At 42.4% G+C, this 17,304-nt stretch overlaps 4 protein-coding genes across 5 annotated transcripts in view; 2 read left to right on the forward strand and 2 right to left on the reverse strand.

Moving 5' to 3' along the window:
• Positions 1-17,304, reverse strand: part of LOC126403715 (serine/threonine-protein phosphatase PP1-beta catalytic subunit) — a 659,813-nt gene that overhangs the window by 569,334 nt on the left and 73,175 nt on the right. The gene's annotated exons all lie outside the window — the stretch shown is intronic.
• The window catches only part of c17h11orf68 (chromosome 17 C11orf68 homolog), a 616,176-nt gene that overhangs the window by 525,691 nt on the left and 73,181 nt on the right, over positions 1-17,304 (reverse strand). The window lies entirely within an intron of this gene.
• Positions 123-10,965, forward strand: si:cabz01101003.1 (ubiquitin carboxyl-terminal hydrolase CYLD). Of its 2 annotated transcripts, none has more exons than XM_050066432.1 (17): positions 123-213; positions 444-671; positions 1,754-1,871; positions 2,541-2,698; positions 3,144-3,668; positions 3,859-3,964; positions 5,205-5,662; positions 5,855-6,020; positions 6,203-6,344; positions 6,879-7,001; positions 7,128-7,219; positions 7,312-7,375; positions 7,595-7,799; positions 7,901-8,009; positions 8,182-8,300; positions 9,414-9,621; positions 9,711-10,964. In XM_050066432.1, the coding sequence occupies exons 2-17, from the start codon at positions 501-503 to the stop codon at positions 9,893-9,895; spliced, it is 2,949 nt and encodes a 982-aa protein (XP_049922389.1). In that variant the 5' UTR covers positions 123-213; positions 444-500; the 3' UTR covers positions 9,896-10,964. The 2 variants fall into 2 exon arrangements, with proteins under 2 accessions (XP_049922389.1, XP_049922390.1); XM_050066433.1 differs by having other exon boundaries at positions 206-340; positions 9,711-10,965.
• Positions 11,763-17,244, forward strand: emc4 (ER membrane protein complex subunit 4). Its single transcript, XM_050066454.1, has 6 exons — positions 11,763-11,918; positions 12,713-12,857; positions 13,573-13,687; positions 14,722-14,875; positions 14,966-15,126; positions 16,939-17,244. Exons 2-6 carry the CDS (start codon positions 12,754-12,756, stop codon positions 16,972-16,974), a joined length of 570 nt encoding a protein of 189 aa, XP_049922411.1. The 5' UTR covers positions 11,763-11,918; positions 12,713-12,753; the 3' UTR covers positions 16,975-17,244.

Below are 17,304 nucleotides of genomic sequence, written 5' to 3' on the forward strand. Positions count from 1 at the left end.
CTATCAAGAACTGTGGAATTTCCCCCTGGTCCCGGAAACGCCCACATGCGCTCTGATTGGCTAAGAGCGCCCCCCGCTGAACTTTCCTCACTTCCCATTGGCTCCTGCAGGTGTCAGTCGATGTTGCTTCCTGCTTCACGATGCGATTTGTTGTCGAAGCGTAGCGCTTTTAAATGTGAGGGGAAATGTTGACGGCCGGAGTACATAAAGTCGGTGAGTGTTTCATGAACGCCTACAGTTCTCAGTAAAGTTAACTACGCAGTTTGTAAGTCGAGAGAAGGGAAGAAATGTAGCGCTGTTAGCTGTTTTAACGGTTTTCATGTTAAGAGGAGAAAGTTAGGTAGGTAACCGCCGTTACCTGTCGCAACCGTCACGATAGGTGGACGGACACACTTCGACACTTGTTGTTTATTTGTAAATATTTCTACGTGTCAATTTTACAGGAAAATGAAGGATTTAATTTGTCTGTGAACCGGACACATTTTAAAACCGAGCATAAGATGTCAGGGTCCCACGAGCACTTAAGGAAGCGCCGCCCCCCGAAAATGTTTTTGCTCTCGACCGACCTGAAGGTCCAGGACGATCTGGACGGTACCATTCGGCTGCACCGGGGGTACATCTGCCAGGAGCAAGACTCGGGCAAGAGCAGAGGTGACGCCCCTTGGTTCAAGGTATTAACACAAACTTAAATCACATTTACTCTACACAGGGATGAAACATTAAGTGTTGTTTTGATAGAGAACAAATAGTTTCAGTCACGTATCAAGCATAAATGTCAATAGCTTATCTTTTTCAGGCTGTACATTGAATATATTTGGGTTTAATGGGCATTTAAAGGAAGTTTTTCCAAATCTTTAGAAGCCACATTGCACATTACAGTCTGTGAATGTTCAAACACATCTTTATTATAGATTACATATAGTTTTTATCGCTTTATTGGTACGATTTAGGTTATTTTACTAATTTATTTTAGCTTTTTGTGCTTGGTTTTTTAGATGTGTATGTTCTATGTTTGATGTCTCCTGTCCTTGTGTTTGATTCTACATGTAGCTGCCCTGTAAAGTAATTTCATGGACAGAACAATTAGATAATCCAATAAAATAATAATATTTTTTTATGGCACCTTTAAAAACAGTTTACACAGTGTTTTGATGAGGAACGCAAAAGCAGAAACAGGGTGCTCAAAAGGCAATATAACAACAGAAAGCCAAACAGTCCTACAGAGCAGCATAAGCAAGACTAAATCAAGGTAATTTTAAGATAAAGTTATAACAAGAGGGGAAAGATTTAGGACACAAAATGTCAGTACGGATGAATACAAAGAAAAAGCCCCAAAACAAAATGTGTTTGTCAAATTCTGGGCGAAGTGGGTTAAATACATAAGACCCTTACAATCTACAGTACTACAGAATTCCCTGTTTTTATTTATTTCTTTTTGTCTCTCTAATCCTTCGCCAAGTCTCCCCGATATATAGCGCTTATATGTACACTTAATCTCTCCCAAAATGTTTCACAAAGTTCTTCAATTGTGAGTATTGCAGTAATTTCCATTTAGCATCAATGATCAGTTTATTATCATTACTTTTGGTCCATTTCTTAGGCTCACCCATCCTCAAATGTCCCCCCATCATGACACTGTTGGATGAAAGTATCCACCACATACTCTGTGGTGTATGTCACACTCACGCCTAATTTCTTTCCTCTTTCCTCCCTTGTATTTGTCTTTCTCTCCACCTCCTGTTTTTCTCTGCAGGTGTTAGACAATGGCTTTATGTCCAGAATAGAGAGGAAGTTCCTGCACGAAGTTCCGACTGACCTCACGGGCCTGTTGGAGCCCGTACAGGATCCAGAGGCTCGCCTAAAACTGCTAAGTAATTACATAAATCGTTATTTGGTCAGTAGAAGCAGTGTGAGCTTTTGGTCTTTGGAAAGACGGGGAAAAAGACAATTAGCAATTTGATTAGAAATGTCCCACAGATTTCAAAAAAATAATAGATTTAGAAAATTATTTTTAAAAAAAACTAGGGAAAAAAGAAGATGGTAAAAATATATTTATAATAATAATTATTATTACATATTTAAAATTACGGTACAGAATTATTATAATTTTCAAAGCACTTTTTCTAGGTCATTTACTTCTTTTTTCTTGTTTGTTTGTTTTTTTGGACTAATTTTCTTGTTTTTAAAATTTTCTTTTTGCTAATTTCTTGCTAATTTTTGGGGGTAGTTTCTTCTTTAGTTGCTCATTGCCTTCTTCACATGTTTTTGAAAGAAATCAAGCCACTTTGCTCAGGTTTCAGAGGGTTAAATAGAAGTGCTATATATATTTTGAATTAGGAACATGCCGTCTTTCTGACATTAAAATACTCTGAGAACAGAGTTTATATCTGGGTCTATAAAGAGGAACATAGGAAGTAAACCCAGCTTGCATTTTATGTCACTCCAGAACAGGCCTATTTTTAATGCTCACAGAAAACAGCACATGTAACTGTTTATTTCCTCCCTCTGTAGTAAGGTTTTTATTGCTTTATATTTTCCAGGTAATCCTGGGAAGCTGCAGCATTTGGCGTCTTTGCCTATGGATGCTCCGCTGTGGGTCCAGATCGGCCAACCGGACGAGCTGGCGGAGGCGGAGCTTAAATACATCGGGCCGCTCACCAGAGGGAGCAGCGCTGTGTTTTTCGGAGTACAGCTCAAGGTAAACTTGAGTCGAGGGTATAAGTGGAAACTTTATAGCACTCCACAAAGAGTTGAGGATTTAACTTGATAACACTATTCACATATCAGTCCTGAGTGAGACAGTGGAAAGAATTAAAAACAAGAACCACTGTAAAAAGAAAAAGTAGATAAAAAACTACAGCGGTGATATGTATAGGAGATATCCATAGGAGATGCACTGAATTCAGGTGAACAACAACCTTATTTCAAGTCTTATTTCGATGCAAAGATTAGTCTCCTACATTAACAAAGACTGGGCTTAATGTCACTGCAGCATATATCCAAATAAAAACATGTATACCCACATAGAAAATGCAGTGTCTTTACACATGCAGGGGAAAGAACGCTTAATCACCTGTGATTGGTCATTCAGTTTACCTATAAATACCTTCTTCTGTCTTTTACCCTCTCCGTATCCTCCGCAGGGCTCAGCCGCAGGTAAAGGAGTGAGCAACGGGTCCTTTAAGGGCCAGCGGCTCTTCTCCTGCCCCGAAGCCTGCGCCCTCTTCCTCCCAGTCAGCCACATCAGACTCCGCAACTGGTCTCGCAGCAACGGCTCAGACGCACTCGAACGGGCCCGCGAGCGAGACCGGGAACGAGACCACCATCACCGCACCAGCAGCGGCAATCACCCCAGCAACGGCCACCATAGCAACAACGACCGCCCGAACCCTCAGCAGCAGCACGGTCGTCACATTAGTTTCCACCAGCATCGTCCCAGCAGCCCACCTCAGCCGCATGCTTTGGGCATCCTCAGTCGAACGGCGGAGTCGGCCCCCATCGCAGCTCAAAACCAGGTCCAGGTTCGAGGCCCTGCTTCGCCTCCGCCGTTCCACATGGGCCAACGAGTGCGTTTTCCCCTGGAGGACAACGTGTATGGAGGGGAGGTGCGCTTCTGTGGTGTCCTGCCAGGCCGGTCCTCGGCAGGGACGTATGTCGGAGTCCTGCTGGTCAGTACGACACGGGAGATAAAACTGATTATGTGAAGAGCCTGATTCCAAATGATGTTTTTATAGTTTAGAATTCTAGTAATTTAAGTTGTTAGTTGAGTTCTTGGATGCTGCAGCCATTGTGTTAGATTTGAATCTCGTCTCTTCTCTGTGTGCAGCTCTGTGTTTGACTCTGTGTGATCCCTTACAGGACGCTCCTGTTGGTAACTGGGACGGGCATTATAAGGCAGAGAAGCTCTGCCACATTCCCAACCCCCTCTATGGAGTACTTCTGCCAATCACCAAGGTTTCCTCAGGTATGGCAACTGTTGCGCAACAAGGCCTCAGACACTTACAGTGCATTCGTCAACAGTCAACATGAGGTCACTGTTTAAGAGGAAACTTTGACCGAATACCTTGTTTTCTGTTAACCTTTGGCCTTTTCTCAGAATCATCTGCTCAAGTTTTTTGTAGTTATTTTTTACCTTGTGTTAATGATTCGTTCAGCAAAATTTGTACTTCATATTTTGCTGTTCTTCGAATAAAAATGCCTGGTAGTATTATTAGTAAAGATAGTAAGAATACAGTAATTCACTCAAGTGTTTATCCACCAGTAAAAAGCATTCAAAGCTCTTGCTGGATCTTTTTCACAGCAGATATTTGGACATGTCATATTACAAAGTCTGCCACGATACGATTTCGATTCGATGTAATTTAGGGGCCTGCAATCGATATGAGACGATCTTATCTGCCCATTCAACACAGTCTGTTACAGGAGGTTTTTGGCCATAAAAGATAAAAACTACACATAAATAATGTAAATAGTGAAGTTTTTTTTAAATTGACTCCACTGACACACATTAAACAGCACATGGGATAAGTTAACCTTCAGGGCTTTCTGCCAGAGAGACCTTTCTGGAAGAAGTCTTTTCATTTGAACCCAAGCCATCATCTTTTTCATAAAACCTCAGGTCTGTCTGGCTAAAAGACCTGAAGGCAAACTTCTCCCAACAGCCGTAAAAGGAGGACCGCCCACTCAACTGATATCCTAGCTTATACAACACCCTGCCAGATAAGCAAACTTTCTGTTGCTGCCGTTACACAGGTTAGACGCAGTGCTGAAGGACTGTCTGCCAGCAAATGGTTAGTTCAACATCTGTCCCGTTAGCATGAGCTACAGTCCCAATAATCTCACCAACACCGAAACGGCTCGACTCTGTCGTCAAACCCATTAACAACCATTAGGTAGCATTAGCCGTGTGATGCTAACAGTTAGCCCTGTCACAGTGAGTGTGTGGGCAGACTCTAACCAACTGTCCCTGGCTTGGAGCTCACACTCCCGCAGCAGTAATCTCCTAATGAAAAGATGTTTATTTGCACAGAGATGATCACAGGCGGTCTCTCCAGACGCATGTTGAGACACAATTTAACACCAGGTGTGAACTACAGCTACAAATAATCAACACACTAACACATAAAAATATGGAAACACAAAAGATGTACAGGAGACTTTACACCACTCTATTTTCCCTGACTCTTACTCCATTTTGTCCCCAGAGTCTAAATCCCGTCACAACCTTCCTCACCAAATCACTAAATCCATCCTGAAGCCAGCGCTGCCCCGTCTCACTAAACCAGGCCCTCCGTCACCACCTGCCTCTGTTCCCAAGGTTGCCCTGATGCCCCCCGGCAAACAAGCACTTAAACCTCCCCCGCTGCCGCCACCCAAACCCACCCACAAGCCCCTGCCTCCTCTCCCGCCTCCTAAACCCCACAGCCCAACGTCGCCGCCCGCCAACGACCAGCTGCAACACACCAATGGCGCACACAGCCCTCCTTTGCCGCTGAGGTCTCCAGACAATGGCGAAGCTGCAGAGGAGAACGAAGAGGCAGGACAGGAGGGCGAGCTGGAAGTGGAGTCGATGGTTGAAGTCAACGACCCACCACTTTTTGGAGTTATTCGCTGGATCGGACGGATCAGTGGGATCACAGAGCCAGTGGCAGGAATTGAGCTGGTAAGCCCTGACCCTACCTGAGCCCATTAATGTCCCGATGTCAAACATCTGCGACACAAAGAACTTTCCTCCGATATAATCTTCTGCCAACAAAGGCAAACTAAAGTGACTGTCCTGACTGTAATATTTTACTGCAGTGTATCACACTGATGTAAAACAAACTCACTGTGTGTGTGTGTGTGTGTGTGTCAGGACCAGGAGCTGTCTGCAGGAACAGATGGCAGTTACCTCGGTGAACGTCACTTCCGTTGCCCGGCCAACAAGGGGCTGTTTGTCAAGCTTCGAAACTGCAGACGGGACTCAAGGTTTCCGGCGCCTGAGAAACCTGTCAATCAAGTGGAGCGGTGCAACTCAATAGGTGGGAAAGCATGATGGTGGTATCTGACAAAGTGAATGTGAAAACAGCGTTGACTAGTAGATTAACTGAACCTAAAAGTACTTCTTCACTCAGTTATGACATTTGTGTGTCGCGCCAGGTTGTGTATATGAATATACCTGTGTAGTTTTATTATCTAACACTGTCTCCTGTGTGGCTCCCAGCCTTTGCAGAGTGGGGCAGTGAGCGTGTGGAGGAGCACACTCCTCCTCTGGAAGGGGACGAAGCTGGTGAGCTCTACCAGGGCTGGAAGAGAGGCATCCAGGGTCACCTCAACTCCTGCTACCTGGACGCTACGCTGTTCAGGTAAACGTCTGAGGCTGTGGACCTTGGGTTCGTCCTTCACCTTCTCAAAATGATCCCACACTTTGGATTCCTGCCCGACATGTTAGTAACTAGTCTGTGGAATAACCGCAGGTACCACCCCTGGAAATTAGGGGCTGTACATATGCTGCATCTTTAACCTCCTGGAATACAAGAGGTCAGGCGCTGGGCGCTACTCTTGTGCCTTTTTTATGCCAGCTTTCAAGAGCACAGTGGCAGGTTGTGTCTGAGGTTTGGTCGACTATTAGGGGGCAGCCCTGTTTAACTTTTAGAGATTAACAGTAGAAATGCCCGAATTCCTTAACTACTAGAATTTCCGTAAGCCGGTCATGTCCAAAGTCCAGCCTGGGCGCCAATCGTGACCTGGGGAGTGATTTTATATGGCCCACAGCTTGTCTTTCAAAATATACTCTGTGTGGCCCACCACATAATATTGGTTAATCAAGCAACAAACACAAGTATGCATACCTACTGTATTCCCCCTGTCATCAGCTGTGTGTCTGTTTCTCTCTGCAGTCTGTTCTCCTGCTGCAGTTCAGCAGACTGGGTGTTGTTTTGGCCCTCTGACCCTGAAACTGACCGTGACGCGAGTCAGGCTCAAGACCTGCTGCGCTGTGAGATCGTCAACCCCCTGCGGAGGTCTGTCAATGTGTATAAATGTTTGTTTTTTACCACCATTAGTAACCACACTGCTTTGTTGGCTACTGGTGACACAGTGTTGCTACTGCTAGTTCTGCTACTAAGATTTTAGATGTTATTTTTAAGGTATGGCTACGTGTGTGCCAGTAAGACCATGGCCTTGAGACGTCAGCTGGAGGCTGCGAACAGCGACATGGGCTTCACCAACCAGGAGAAAGGTACGTGTGCCGCTGGTGTTACCCTCCATAAACACAGCAGTGTGTGATCAGACTGAGGAATGCTGTCATGCCGCTGTCGTTCTGTCCGTCAGATCCTGAGGAGTTCCTCAACAAGCTTTTCCAGCTCCTCCGAGTGGAGCCACTCCTCAAGATCAGGTGACGTCACTGCCGCTGACACACACACACACACACACACACACACACACACACACACACACACAGAGCTTCACTATCACTATTGTTTGTGGTTTTACAGGAAGATATTTTGTTCTTCACAGTGGTTCGATATCAAACATTAGCTCCTCATCTTCTCTCGTCCGCTCTCCTCTTAACCTCTCATGTCTAAAATCTGTACTGTCGTCTCCTCTCTGTCAGATCGATGACTCAGCAGCCTCAGGAGTGTCACCTCTACCAGCTCTTCCCGCCCACACTCCCTTCCTCTCCCACCTCACCCTTACCCGTCTCGCCACTTCACTCCCCCATCCCTCTCACCTCGCCATCCCACAGTCGGATGAGGGTTGCCAGCGTCCAGGCGCTGCTGGAGTCCTCCTTCCTCCACGCTGGCCTCAAGTTTGTCGAGGTAACAAAAGCAGTTTGTTACATGTCGTTAAAATAAATTAGTTTTTGAGTCACCTGAGACACCACTAACTATCAGACCATGTGTGCTAAACACCCCACCAGGCTCCGTCCTGCCTCTTACTGCTCATGCCTCGGTTTGGAAAGGACTTCAAGATGTTTGATGCCATCTCACCCACCCTCAGCCTGGACATCACAGACCTGTTGGACGACAGTGAGAACAACTTCTCTACATATTAGCAGCATTTTAATTTGTTTGGGGTTTTGGTTTTTCTACATGTGTAGTTTCAGTTGACTCCACATTCACTTCAGTTTATGTTGAACTGTGTCCAATGTTTGTTGGTGGCAGTTAAGTTTTCACTGTCTGTCTGTCTTTGTCCTTCCAGCTCTGAGACAGTGCAGTATCTGTCAGGCTGTAGCTGAGTGGGAGTGTTTCCAGTGTTATGAGGACCCAGACATCACTCCTGGTCATCTCAAACAGTACTGCCAGACCTGCAACACACAGGTACACACTTCTTAAGGCGGATTTATACTTGTGCGTGGGCGGCGAGGTTTCTGTGAAGTGCTGTAAAGTTTAGTTGATTTAAAACACACATTAAACACACATTAAACACACATTAAACACACATTAAACATGGCTTAATGGAGACAATTTCAAACACAAGTACACAAATCAGCTTCACTATAACTCGCAGCATTCACAGACAAACACTTGTCTTTATCTGGACACATATTCCCCACAAATACAACATGCTAATGTCCTATAGCATTTTACATTGTATAAATTAGCCTAGCAGCTAGTGGACTTTTCCTCTACTCATATGAAGCCAGGGACAACAGCAACATTTAACAAAGGTAACATTACAAAATTCGTCTCCATTACAGCTCACAGGGTTCACTGACAAAACAACTGTCTTACACTAAACACATTTTCAAACAAATATAACATGCTAACGTTATTAGCACAAGCCTATGGCATTTTACATTGTATAAAAAATTAGCCTAGCATCTAGCGCAGATTTCCTCTGTTCATATGTATTTATTGTTTCTTATCTGTGAAATTAAAGTAAATAAAAGCTTTGTTTCCACTGAGGGAAATGGTTTCAGCTTACAAACATAGACAGGAGGTCTGCGTGGTCTTTGTTTGGCCATACTACTGCTTTGATAATGTTAAGTTTAACTGTGCAGCCCTATAAGTAACACATCCCTTAGAAGTAAGACATTGCATATCATTTATTTATGTTTAGTAAAAAGTTACATTTGGAAATGAATTAACCTATTTGCTTTGAGTTGTGTCCTTGAAAATGAATTTTGAATTATGAGAAGGCTGAAGTTCCTCTCAGCTCTGCAGAGCATTTTGATGACTTTCAGCTTGTTGTTTTGGTTTTCTGGTCCTTAGCTTTACTATTTTTGGCTCGTTTTCACTGCACTCGTGAGCTTTGTTTCCAGATGCAGCGAGCAGATCAGAAAATAAAGCTCTGACTTATGCTGCCTGTGTAGCCCTTAACAGCTGGAGAACATAGTGGAGACAGAAAACTGTTATTGCAGGATTAAATAAATATGTAAAGCACTCTGACCTTAATTTTCTGACTCTTATGTGTCTTTTCTGTGTCATCAGGTCCACAGTCACCGGAAGCGGGAGTCCCACAACCCGGTGAAGATCGCCGTCCCCGGGGAACCATGGACCGGCTCCCTGCACTGCACCCGCCAGCGAATGTCTCTCTTCGCCGTGACGTGCATCGAGACCAGCCATTACGTGAGCTTCGTAAAACACGGGCCTCTCCCATCCGACTGGCTGTTTTTTGACAGCATGGCCGACCGGGAAGGTGAGTTACCCTCACTTTGATACATTCAAGTAACAGGATAAAGACACTTAAACAAGCCCTGTTAAAATGCTCTCACATCTCTCACCCAGGTGGCGAGAATGGCTTCAACATCCCCCACGTGAAGGCATGTCCAGAGGTAGGCCGCTACCTCAGCCTGTCAGAGGAGGAGCTGAGCAGAGTCGACCCCACCTCCTTAAGGGAGTCCGTCCGCCGCCTGCTCTGTGACTCCTACATGTGTCTGTACCACAACCCCGAGCTCAGCCTGTACAAGTGACGCAACACATACACACAGATCTGAGCACGGAAGTGTTGTCCTCAGGGTCTTAGTGTCATTTGTCAGGTGACGCCCAGAATATGAGTAACGATAATAAGCCTGACCATTTTTTCACTTTATCCAGTACAATATGAAATGTTCATAAAGCTGAAGGACAAAGTTTCTTTTCCTTTTTCTGAAGTCCTCTTCACACTCGGCAGTGAAATGCATCTTGGGTTATTCTAGCCACAGTTTGTGCCTCCGATTTTCCAACAGATAAAAACTGAATATATTTTTCTCTCAGATTATTTAAAACGTGACAATCAGCTGAATGTACGTGAGAAGAGCGGTATGATCAAATGTACCAGTGAACAAACAGCCTGTAGTTTATTAAGAGCTTTGTACACTAGTCTACATTTATGACAGTGCCTGTGCCTTAATGACGCTCACACACTGTGACACACTGTGCCTTGGAACATGTAACACACACTTTACACTTCAATTTGCACTCCTGTACTTACATGTCAGTGTGTGTGTGTATATAAAGAATTGCCTTAAACTGACTATGAAGATTGCACACAGATGTTTAAACTTTTGTATTGCTTATGGTTTAATATAATACAACTGCAAAGAATGGGGACAGTGTCCTGACAAATAAATACTTTGATACTCCTCTAGTTTGGTTATATTTATGTGTTTGTATTTATGGATGAAACTTGTTTATTTAGGATTTATAACGTTTGTGGTTTGATATGGCAACATTTTTTTTTTTTTACCAATTTTAGCAACAGTAACATGATAAGACACTTAATTAGAAAGTACTTGTTTGAAGACATTGGGACTTTATAATTGTCTCGTTGTAGGATGTTGGATCTTTATTATCATTGACAATGTTTAGTTGTCTTAAAATGCATACCAAATAAAAGTTTGGGTCTCAGGAGGATATGTTAAATGTAGTAGTTGACATAGATAATGAGCTCAGAATAGTTTGACTTCCTGCTCGTAAATTTTGATTTATGAATTAAAAGTTTGGTTAAAATAACAAAGTGATAATAGAAGTTGTAGTTTTGTGGAAACCTAAAAAATAAAATTAAATAAAAATGAATAAAAAATATTAAATTAAAAATAAATAGAAAATTAAAAGAAAATAAAAATGAATTAAAAGAAAATACTGCTGAGAAAAAAATACTGCAGAGCGCAGGAATTTTTGTCATATTCAATAAATCAAAACGTTTTTTTTTTCCCCAAAAAAATCCAAATCTAGAGCTGATAGATATGGCAGAATATAGAATTTATTCCACATTTGTTTTGTATAAAGGCAAAACTAAAACAAATGCACCATTTTTTTAAAAAAAAATTCTTTGCTTTTTATTTTCCTTTAATTCATTTTTATTTTATTTTATTTTTTTATTTATTTTGATTTCATTTTTTTCATTTTTATTTTATTTTATTTTTTAGGTTTCCACAAAAACTACATCTTACATTATCATCTTTCTCCAGTTCCTGAAAATTGTAACTGATTGGATAAAACCTGCATATTTTAAAAATATATCTCTTTAATACTGTTGGTCAGGAAATAGCTTGTTGATAACCAATATATTTCCAATAACACAAAACAGTTGATAGAGTGTCTAATTTTTACTCGCGAGAAACTAATTTTCCTAACGGCTGTTTCAGTTGCATCCGACTCGTGAAATTTTATTGAAATCCTGTTGAACGAAAACGTAACTTGAAGTTTTATTAATATTTATCTTATATAAAATATATCTATTGTCCTAAATTAAAGCATTTGTCTATAAAAATTTATAATTTCGACGATTAACTGAAGTATTTCTCCGGAAGTGCTCCTTGAGCGCAAACGTGACATAATATCCGGTGCGCCAGCGTAACTGCGTCATCGCTGCGTGCTCCGGAACCAGCGAGCCCCACTCGACAAGACGAGGGGTCGATTTGTTCCTTAGCAGAGCAAGCGACATTATTGCTCATTTTATCGCAAAATAACCACAAATAAAGCAGACAGCAGTGGTTTGGATGTGTCTATAAGGTGAGTTCAATGTTATGTGACGCTTTGTTCGCTTATTTTCGATGTAACGTCATGTTTTAGCCGCTTAACAACAGCGACGTCAAATGAGTGTAACATCCTAATTTGCATCGCATTTATATAATTTATTTGTCTCTCATTTGAATTGTCGTTGTGGCGTTGATATTACTTGTAAAGGAGAAACCGGTTGATGTTGCTCGTTGCTGCTATCAAATCGGCTTTATTAGTAATCAATAATCTTTCTTGTAACAGCCTCTCTACGGCTTTTTATGTCGTTTAACGGCACAAATGTTAAGGTCACAGACACCCTTAAATAACGGGAATATAGTGATATGTTTATTGAGCTTGTGAGGTCAATACACACAGCCTTAAAGTGGATGAAATTAGTTGTGGGAACAGGTGCAAAACAGTTGGAGCATTTCCTGTCACAAAGAGTTGAGATAAATGTGTTTTCCAGTTAAACCATAGCAAATATAACTGGATAACTGTTTTTTTTTTCAGGGCCAGGGTATAAAAACTCACTGAGTATAACATAAAACATTAAAAAGAAATCAAAATGAAACATAAAGTCAAAATACATAAATGTCAGTTATACATTTGTTTATTTGCTGTTAAACTGGATCCGTCACTGGTTTAAGGCTCATATTGTCCTCATATTGGTTTATGTAACCAGTCATATCTGTTAATATTTAGATGGTTTATTAGCTGTTTACACACAGGAAGACCAGAGACCACTACATGGTGAACAAAAAGGCTCTGCCCCTCTGATTTCTGTTGTACTTTATGTCTTTTTCTAGGTGCTTTCTGTCTCTGAGGTCCAGCAGTGCAGCCAGTTGCCATGGCGTCTCCAGGGGGACAAGGAGGAGGAGCTCTGTCAACGAGAGGAGGCAGCGGTGCCAGGAGGATGAAGTGGGCTCTGGAGCTGAGCTTGGGCAACACCAGGTAAACGGGAACATGTGGAACGTTTCTCGCTCTTCTAATGGAAATACAAACACCTGAATGGCAGACGTGTTTCTGTTGTATGAACATGGAAATCGAAGGCCATACGCGCTGAAGACGGTACACAAAAACAAATCCATGTGGCCGAGGTTTCTGTGGCAACCGTGACATGTATAGTGATAAAGGCAACAGAAAACTCCCACAGCCAGATACGTAACAGACAAAGATTATCAAAGATATGAAGCAGGGTTTTGCTGAATGACGCCCAAATTGTTTTCTTTGTTGTTACCTCTTAAAAATGAATGATAGAAAGTAGAAATGTGTCGCAGCAGAAATTTCCCTGCTCATTACATGCACAAATGTTCTGTTTGTTCTTAGGCATCAAGCTCAAGAAACCCGGTGCTGGCAGAGAGAACTCTCCAGGCAGGGCGCACTGTGTGTGTGCTTGCAAACAATAAATAAATAGATAAATAATTGTGGAAAAGATGCCCTTTTTTCCACTCGGGCACCTGACCTGCAAAATGCCTGTGCATGGCACTGGAGCTCACTGCACCAATTAGTGATTTGCATTGCTTATATGCTTTAACACTGATCTGTAGCTGACAGCGACAGCAGCTCTTGGTCAAAGAAGCTTTTCTCCATATTTTAAAAGGACAAAATACGTAAAAGATTTTACAGTCGTTCACTGGGAATAAAAGCTAAACTCTTTGTGCTGCAGGAGTCGCAGTGATCGTCAGGGTGGTCAGGGGGACGTCGTTTACCCCATCGGCTACTCTGAGAAACCCGTCCCCGACACCAGCATCCAGGAGACGGACAAGAACCTGGTGGAGAAGGTAAAAATGGAGGAGAATATATACTTTCTTTCTATTCTTTGGATGTAGAGATTGTTCTCTCTTTTGCCTGTGTTTTCTCTTCTCATGGTGTCCTTCTGCTCATGTCTTCAGCCAGGCTATATTCAGATTTGTGTCCTCACGAACAAAAGATGAGCAAGATATTAGTGCTCAGTTTTAGTGTTTGGCTAACTATGACGTGTCAGTAAGAAAGAGGTGGTTATGGTTGGGGTTAGGTTGATGGGAAGAGGTCATCTCGTTTGTTACAAGGTGAATCCCATCTGCATTATAAAGTGGTTTATTACTACGTTTGGCCTTTTTTGTTTATTACATAACATTGTAGCAGAGTTTAGAGATAGCCACCATGTTGGTGGGTTTGACTTGTACTACTGGTGGGCACGGTTTGTAGGGCGTGTGTCATGTGTGCTACAAACAGAATGTGTCTGCAGCTATACTAGGGCTGGGCGATATGGGCAAAGACTGGCGATACATGATATATATCTCAGTATTTTCTACTAAATGGGCTACATGTTTTCAGGTGCAAGTCAAAGCCACATTTGAGCAGCATTCACAGACAAACACTTGTCTTTATCTGGACACATTTTCCCCACAAATACAACATGCTAACGTTATTAGCACAAGCCTATGGCATTTTACATTGTATAAATTAGCCTAGCGACAAGTGGAGATTTCCTGTGCTCATATGAAAGGAGAGCAGACAGCCCAGGGGGCTAGTGTCACGCTCATCAAGTGAGGGGTCGCGTCGCTTCCCAGTATTGGACACTTGATGGGTGTGACACTAGGTGTGTGGGCAGTCTGCTGTTGGAATTCAAGCCAGACAAACATGGCGGCTCCTTTTAAACATACTCTTATATTAAGAAAATAGGTTGCTGAAATGTGTTAATAAAAAACATTTGAGGTGATGCAAAAGCTGAAAGTCGGTGGATGGGTTGTTCTGGACATCCCTGATTTGCATAAAGTAGCCTAGATTCAACTTAATGTAACAATCTCTGTCTCTGTCTTGCTCTGTCGTACAGCGTTGTTGGGACGTGGCTCTCGGGCCCCTGAAACAGATCCCCATGAACCTGTTCATCATGTACATGTCAGGCAACACCATCTCCATCTTCCCCATCATGATGGTCTGCATGATGGCCTGGAGGCCCATACAGGCGCTCATGTCTATGTCTGCCAGTGAGTATCCAGCATGAACAACTAAATATGTAAATCCTGATTTGCTCTTTCTGGCATTTCATCCACTCCTTTGTCCTCTTGTGTTCTCAGCCTTCAAACTGTTGGAGAGCTCCAGCCAGCAGTGGCTCCAGGGCCTCGTCTACCTGGTGGGTAACCTCCTGGGCTCAGCGTTGGCCATCTACAAGTGTCAGTCGATGGGACTGCTCCCGACACACTCGTCCGATTGGCTGGCTTTCATAGAACCGCCTCAGGTAAATGAATAAGATTTATTTCTTTCACTGAACAGCACTAAAAATGGAATTTGTGGTCTGTGGTGTTGCAGATTGTCCGTATTAATCTCATTTGACTGTTTTAAATCTTTAATTTTGATCCACCACCTCCTAAATAAATCAAACTTTGTAGTTCTGGGGTTTCAGCTTGTCATAAATTGTGGCTGTTGTTCACCTGCATGCCAGTAGAGGGCAGGATATGACCATTTTGTCATTCAGTCATGAATCATAAGTCATGTAAACAGGTCTGAAATCTAAGAAGTACTACAATGGTGATTTCTTTATCCCTGCCATGCTTGGTAAATATTTGTCAGATTACCTTGTAACATAGATTTGAGTTTCACCGTCCTTTTTAAAGACCAACTGTCAGTCAAACAAAGCCTACAGAAACGTGCCTTCATGGTGGACACAATAACAGGACCCAAAGTTACGGCAGATCATTAAACAGTCTTAAAAGGTATTGAATAAATGTATCTAAAGATAAAGCCTTAATTGTCTTGAATCAGTCTCCTAAAAGTCTTAAAAATGCGAAGACATGGGAAATAGGATTTAATGAACAGTTCTTTTCCTGATGTTGCATTGAAAAATCTCTTGAAAATTGGTAACATCTGTTTTTGTTAGGGATGCAAGATATTGGATTTTTTTTGCTGATATCCGATACGCAGATATGTAACAACTCATTTGAAATTTAGATGTTGAGTCAAGTGACAACAGCCTCCCGTGTCATGTCGAAACATCAAAATTCCACGCACAGCCAGGGCAACACCGTTAAATGAAAACACACAATCTTCACAATAACGCATCATCTCTGTCTTGAGGCGTTTTCACCCAAATTTAAGGTGGATCTGGACGAGTTCTCCAGGAGGAGTTTGTTACCACGCCTGGAACTGCTAAAAAGGCAAAGGTCTAAAAATGAAAAGTAAATTCAAAATTGCTGTCTTTATATTGGGTGTAGGGTTTGGCATTTCAGACATCTAGATGAAACCAACCTGGTCTCACTCCGAAGTCGTGGAAATGCGGCGCTTGGGCAGTGACTAATGGCGTCAGACACCGATGGAAAAAAGTCGTCCTGTAACGTCGGCATGATGCGCAGCTGGCCGTCCGACAAACACCGACTCACCTGAGAGAGCGGTGTTTGCATCCCTTAAGATTCTAAAGCCAAACCCTGTTCTATTTTCCTAAACCTAACCACGTGTTTGTTGTTAAAGGAAAAAAACTCAGTTTAGGGTGTTGTACTGACGTAGTGTGTTTATTTTGAAAGAGACTATGTAAAAGTTAGTGATGGCCAAATGAGGCCTCATGAACCACTGTCTTTATTTTCTGAAGCCACTAGATGGCGCTGTCTGTTCAACAAAGGTTTGAAAGCACATTTCATTGCCAGTCCTTCAGCCTTTATCTTTAAACCAAGAGCGCCATCTGGTGGGGTCAGAAAATAAAGACAGTGGTTTATGAGGCTTCATTTGGCCGTCACTCGTAAACGTTAAAAGTCCATGACCAAACGTCAATATGGGAGGTCAGAGTGAGAATGTGTTGGTGAAACAACAGTAGAAGGCAACTTTTTTAAAGTTTTAAAGGGGGCACTACGGAGCCACTTTGTCCCACTCGAGCATGAGGCCCAAAAAATATCAAATTATTCATCAGTTGTGATGCATGTGCAGAGCTCTGTGAGTTTTCGATCACATTTAGACACTAAAAACTGTGACTCTTCTTGTGAAATAATAATAATAAACAGCAGTTTCAATAGTGTCCTCCGAACACAGATTTAATGTAACCATTTTCCTTTCTTCTCAACAGAGGATGGAGATCATGGGTGGAGGGATGGTGTTGTGAAGACGACGGAGCCTGCACATTGAATAGATTCAGATATTTACAGAGGTTATATACTGTACAGTCTCCTTCTGCTCAGATTCACGACAGGTTACAACACGTTTGTTAATAAATCAGCGGCAGGATGTGCAGCGCAGCTTTTTGCCACACACACTCTGTTTTCCTTTATTTAACAGAGACGTTTAATTTCCCATCCTGCTGCCTTGCTTCATGGTTTCAACCTCTGTTGTTCATTTGTCTTTTAATAAAGGTTTAAATGCCAGCAGATCATCACGCTGAACTACTGTATTTTTATTTCTAGGTAAAACAACAGTAAGAGGTTATTAGAATACA

This window comes from Epinephelus moara, chromosome 17 (assembly GCF_006386435.1).
Source record: "Epinephelus moara isolate mb chromosome 17, YSFRI_EMoa_1.0, whole genome shotgun sequence".
NCBI lineage: Eukaryota > Metazoa > Chordata > Actinopteri > Perciformes > Serranidae > Epinephelus > Epinephelus moara.

Coding starts and splice junctions, on each gene's coding strand:
- emc4 (XM_050066454.1), top strand. CDS start 12,754: ATGGCGTCTCCAGGGGGACAAGGAGGAGGAGCTCTGTCAACGAGAGGA. Junction 12,858..13,572: donor CTGAGCTTGGGCAACACCAG/GTAAACGGGAAC, acceptor TTTGTGCTGCAG/GAGTCGCAGTGATCGTCAGG. Junction 15,127..16,938: donor CTTTCATAGAACCGCCTCAG/GTAAATGAATAA, acceptor TCTTCTCAACAG/AGGATGGAGATCATGGGTGG.
- si:cabz01101003.1 (XM_050066432.1), top strand. CDS start 501: ATGTCAGGGTCCCACGAGCACTTAAGGAAGCGCCGCCCCCCGAAAATG. Junction 3,669..3,858: donor CGTATGTCGGAGTCCTGCTG/GTCAGTACGACA, acceptor GATCCCTTACAG/GACGCTCCTGTTGGTAACTG. Junction 6,021..6,202: donor GGAGCGGTGCAACTCAATAG/GTGGGAAAGCAT, acceptor TGTGGCTCCCAG/CCTTTGCAGAGTGGGGCAGT.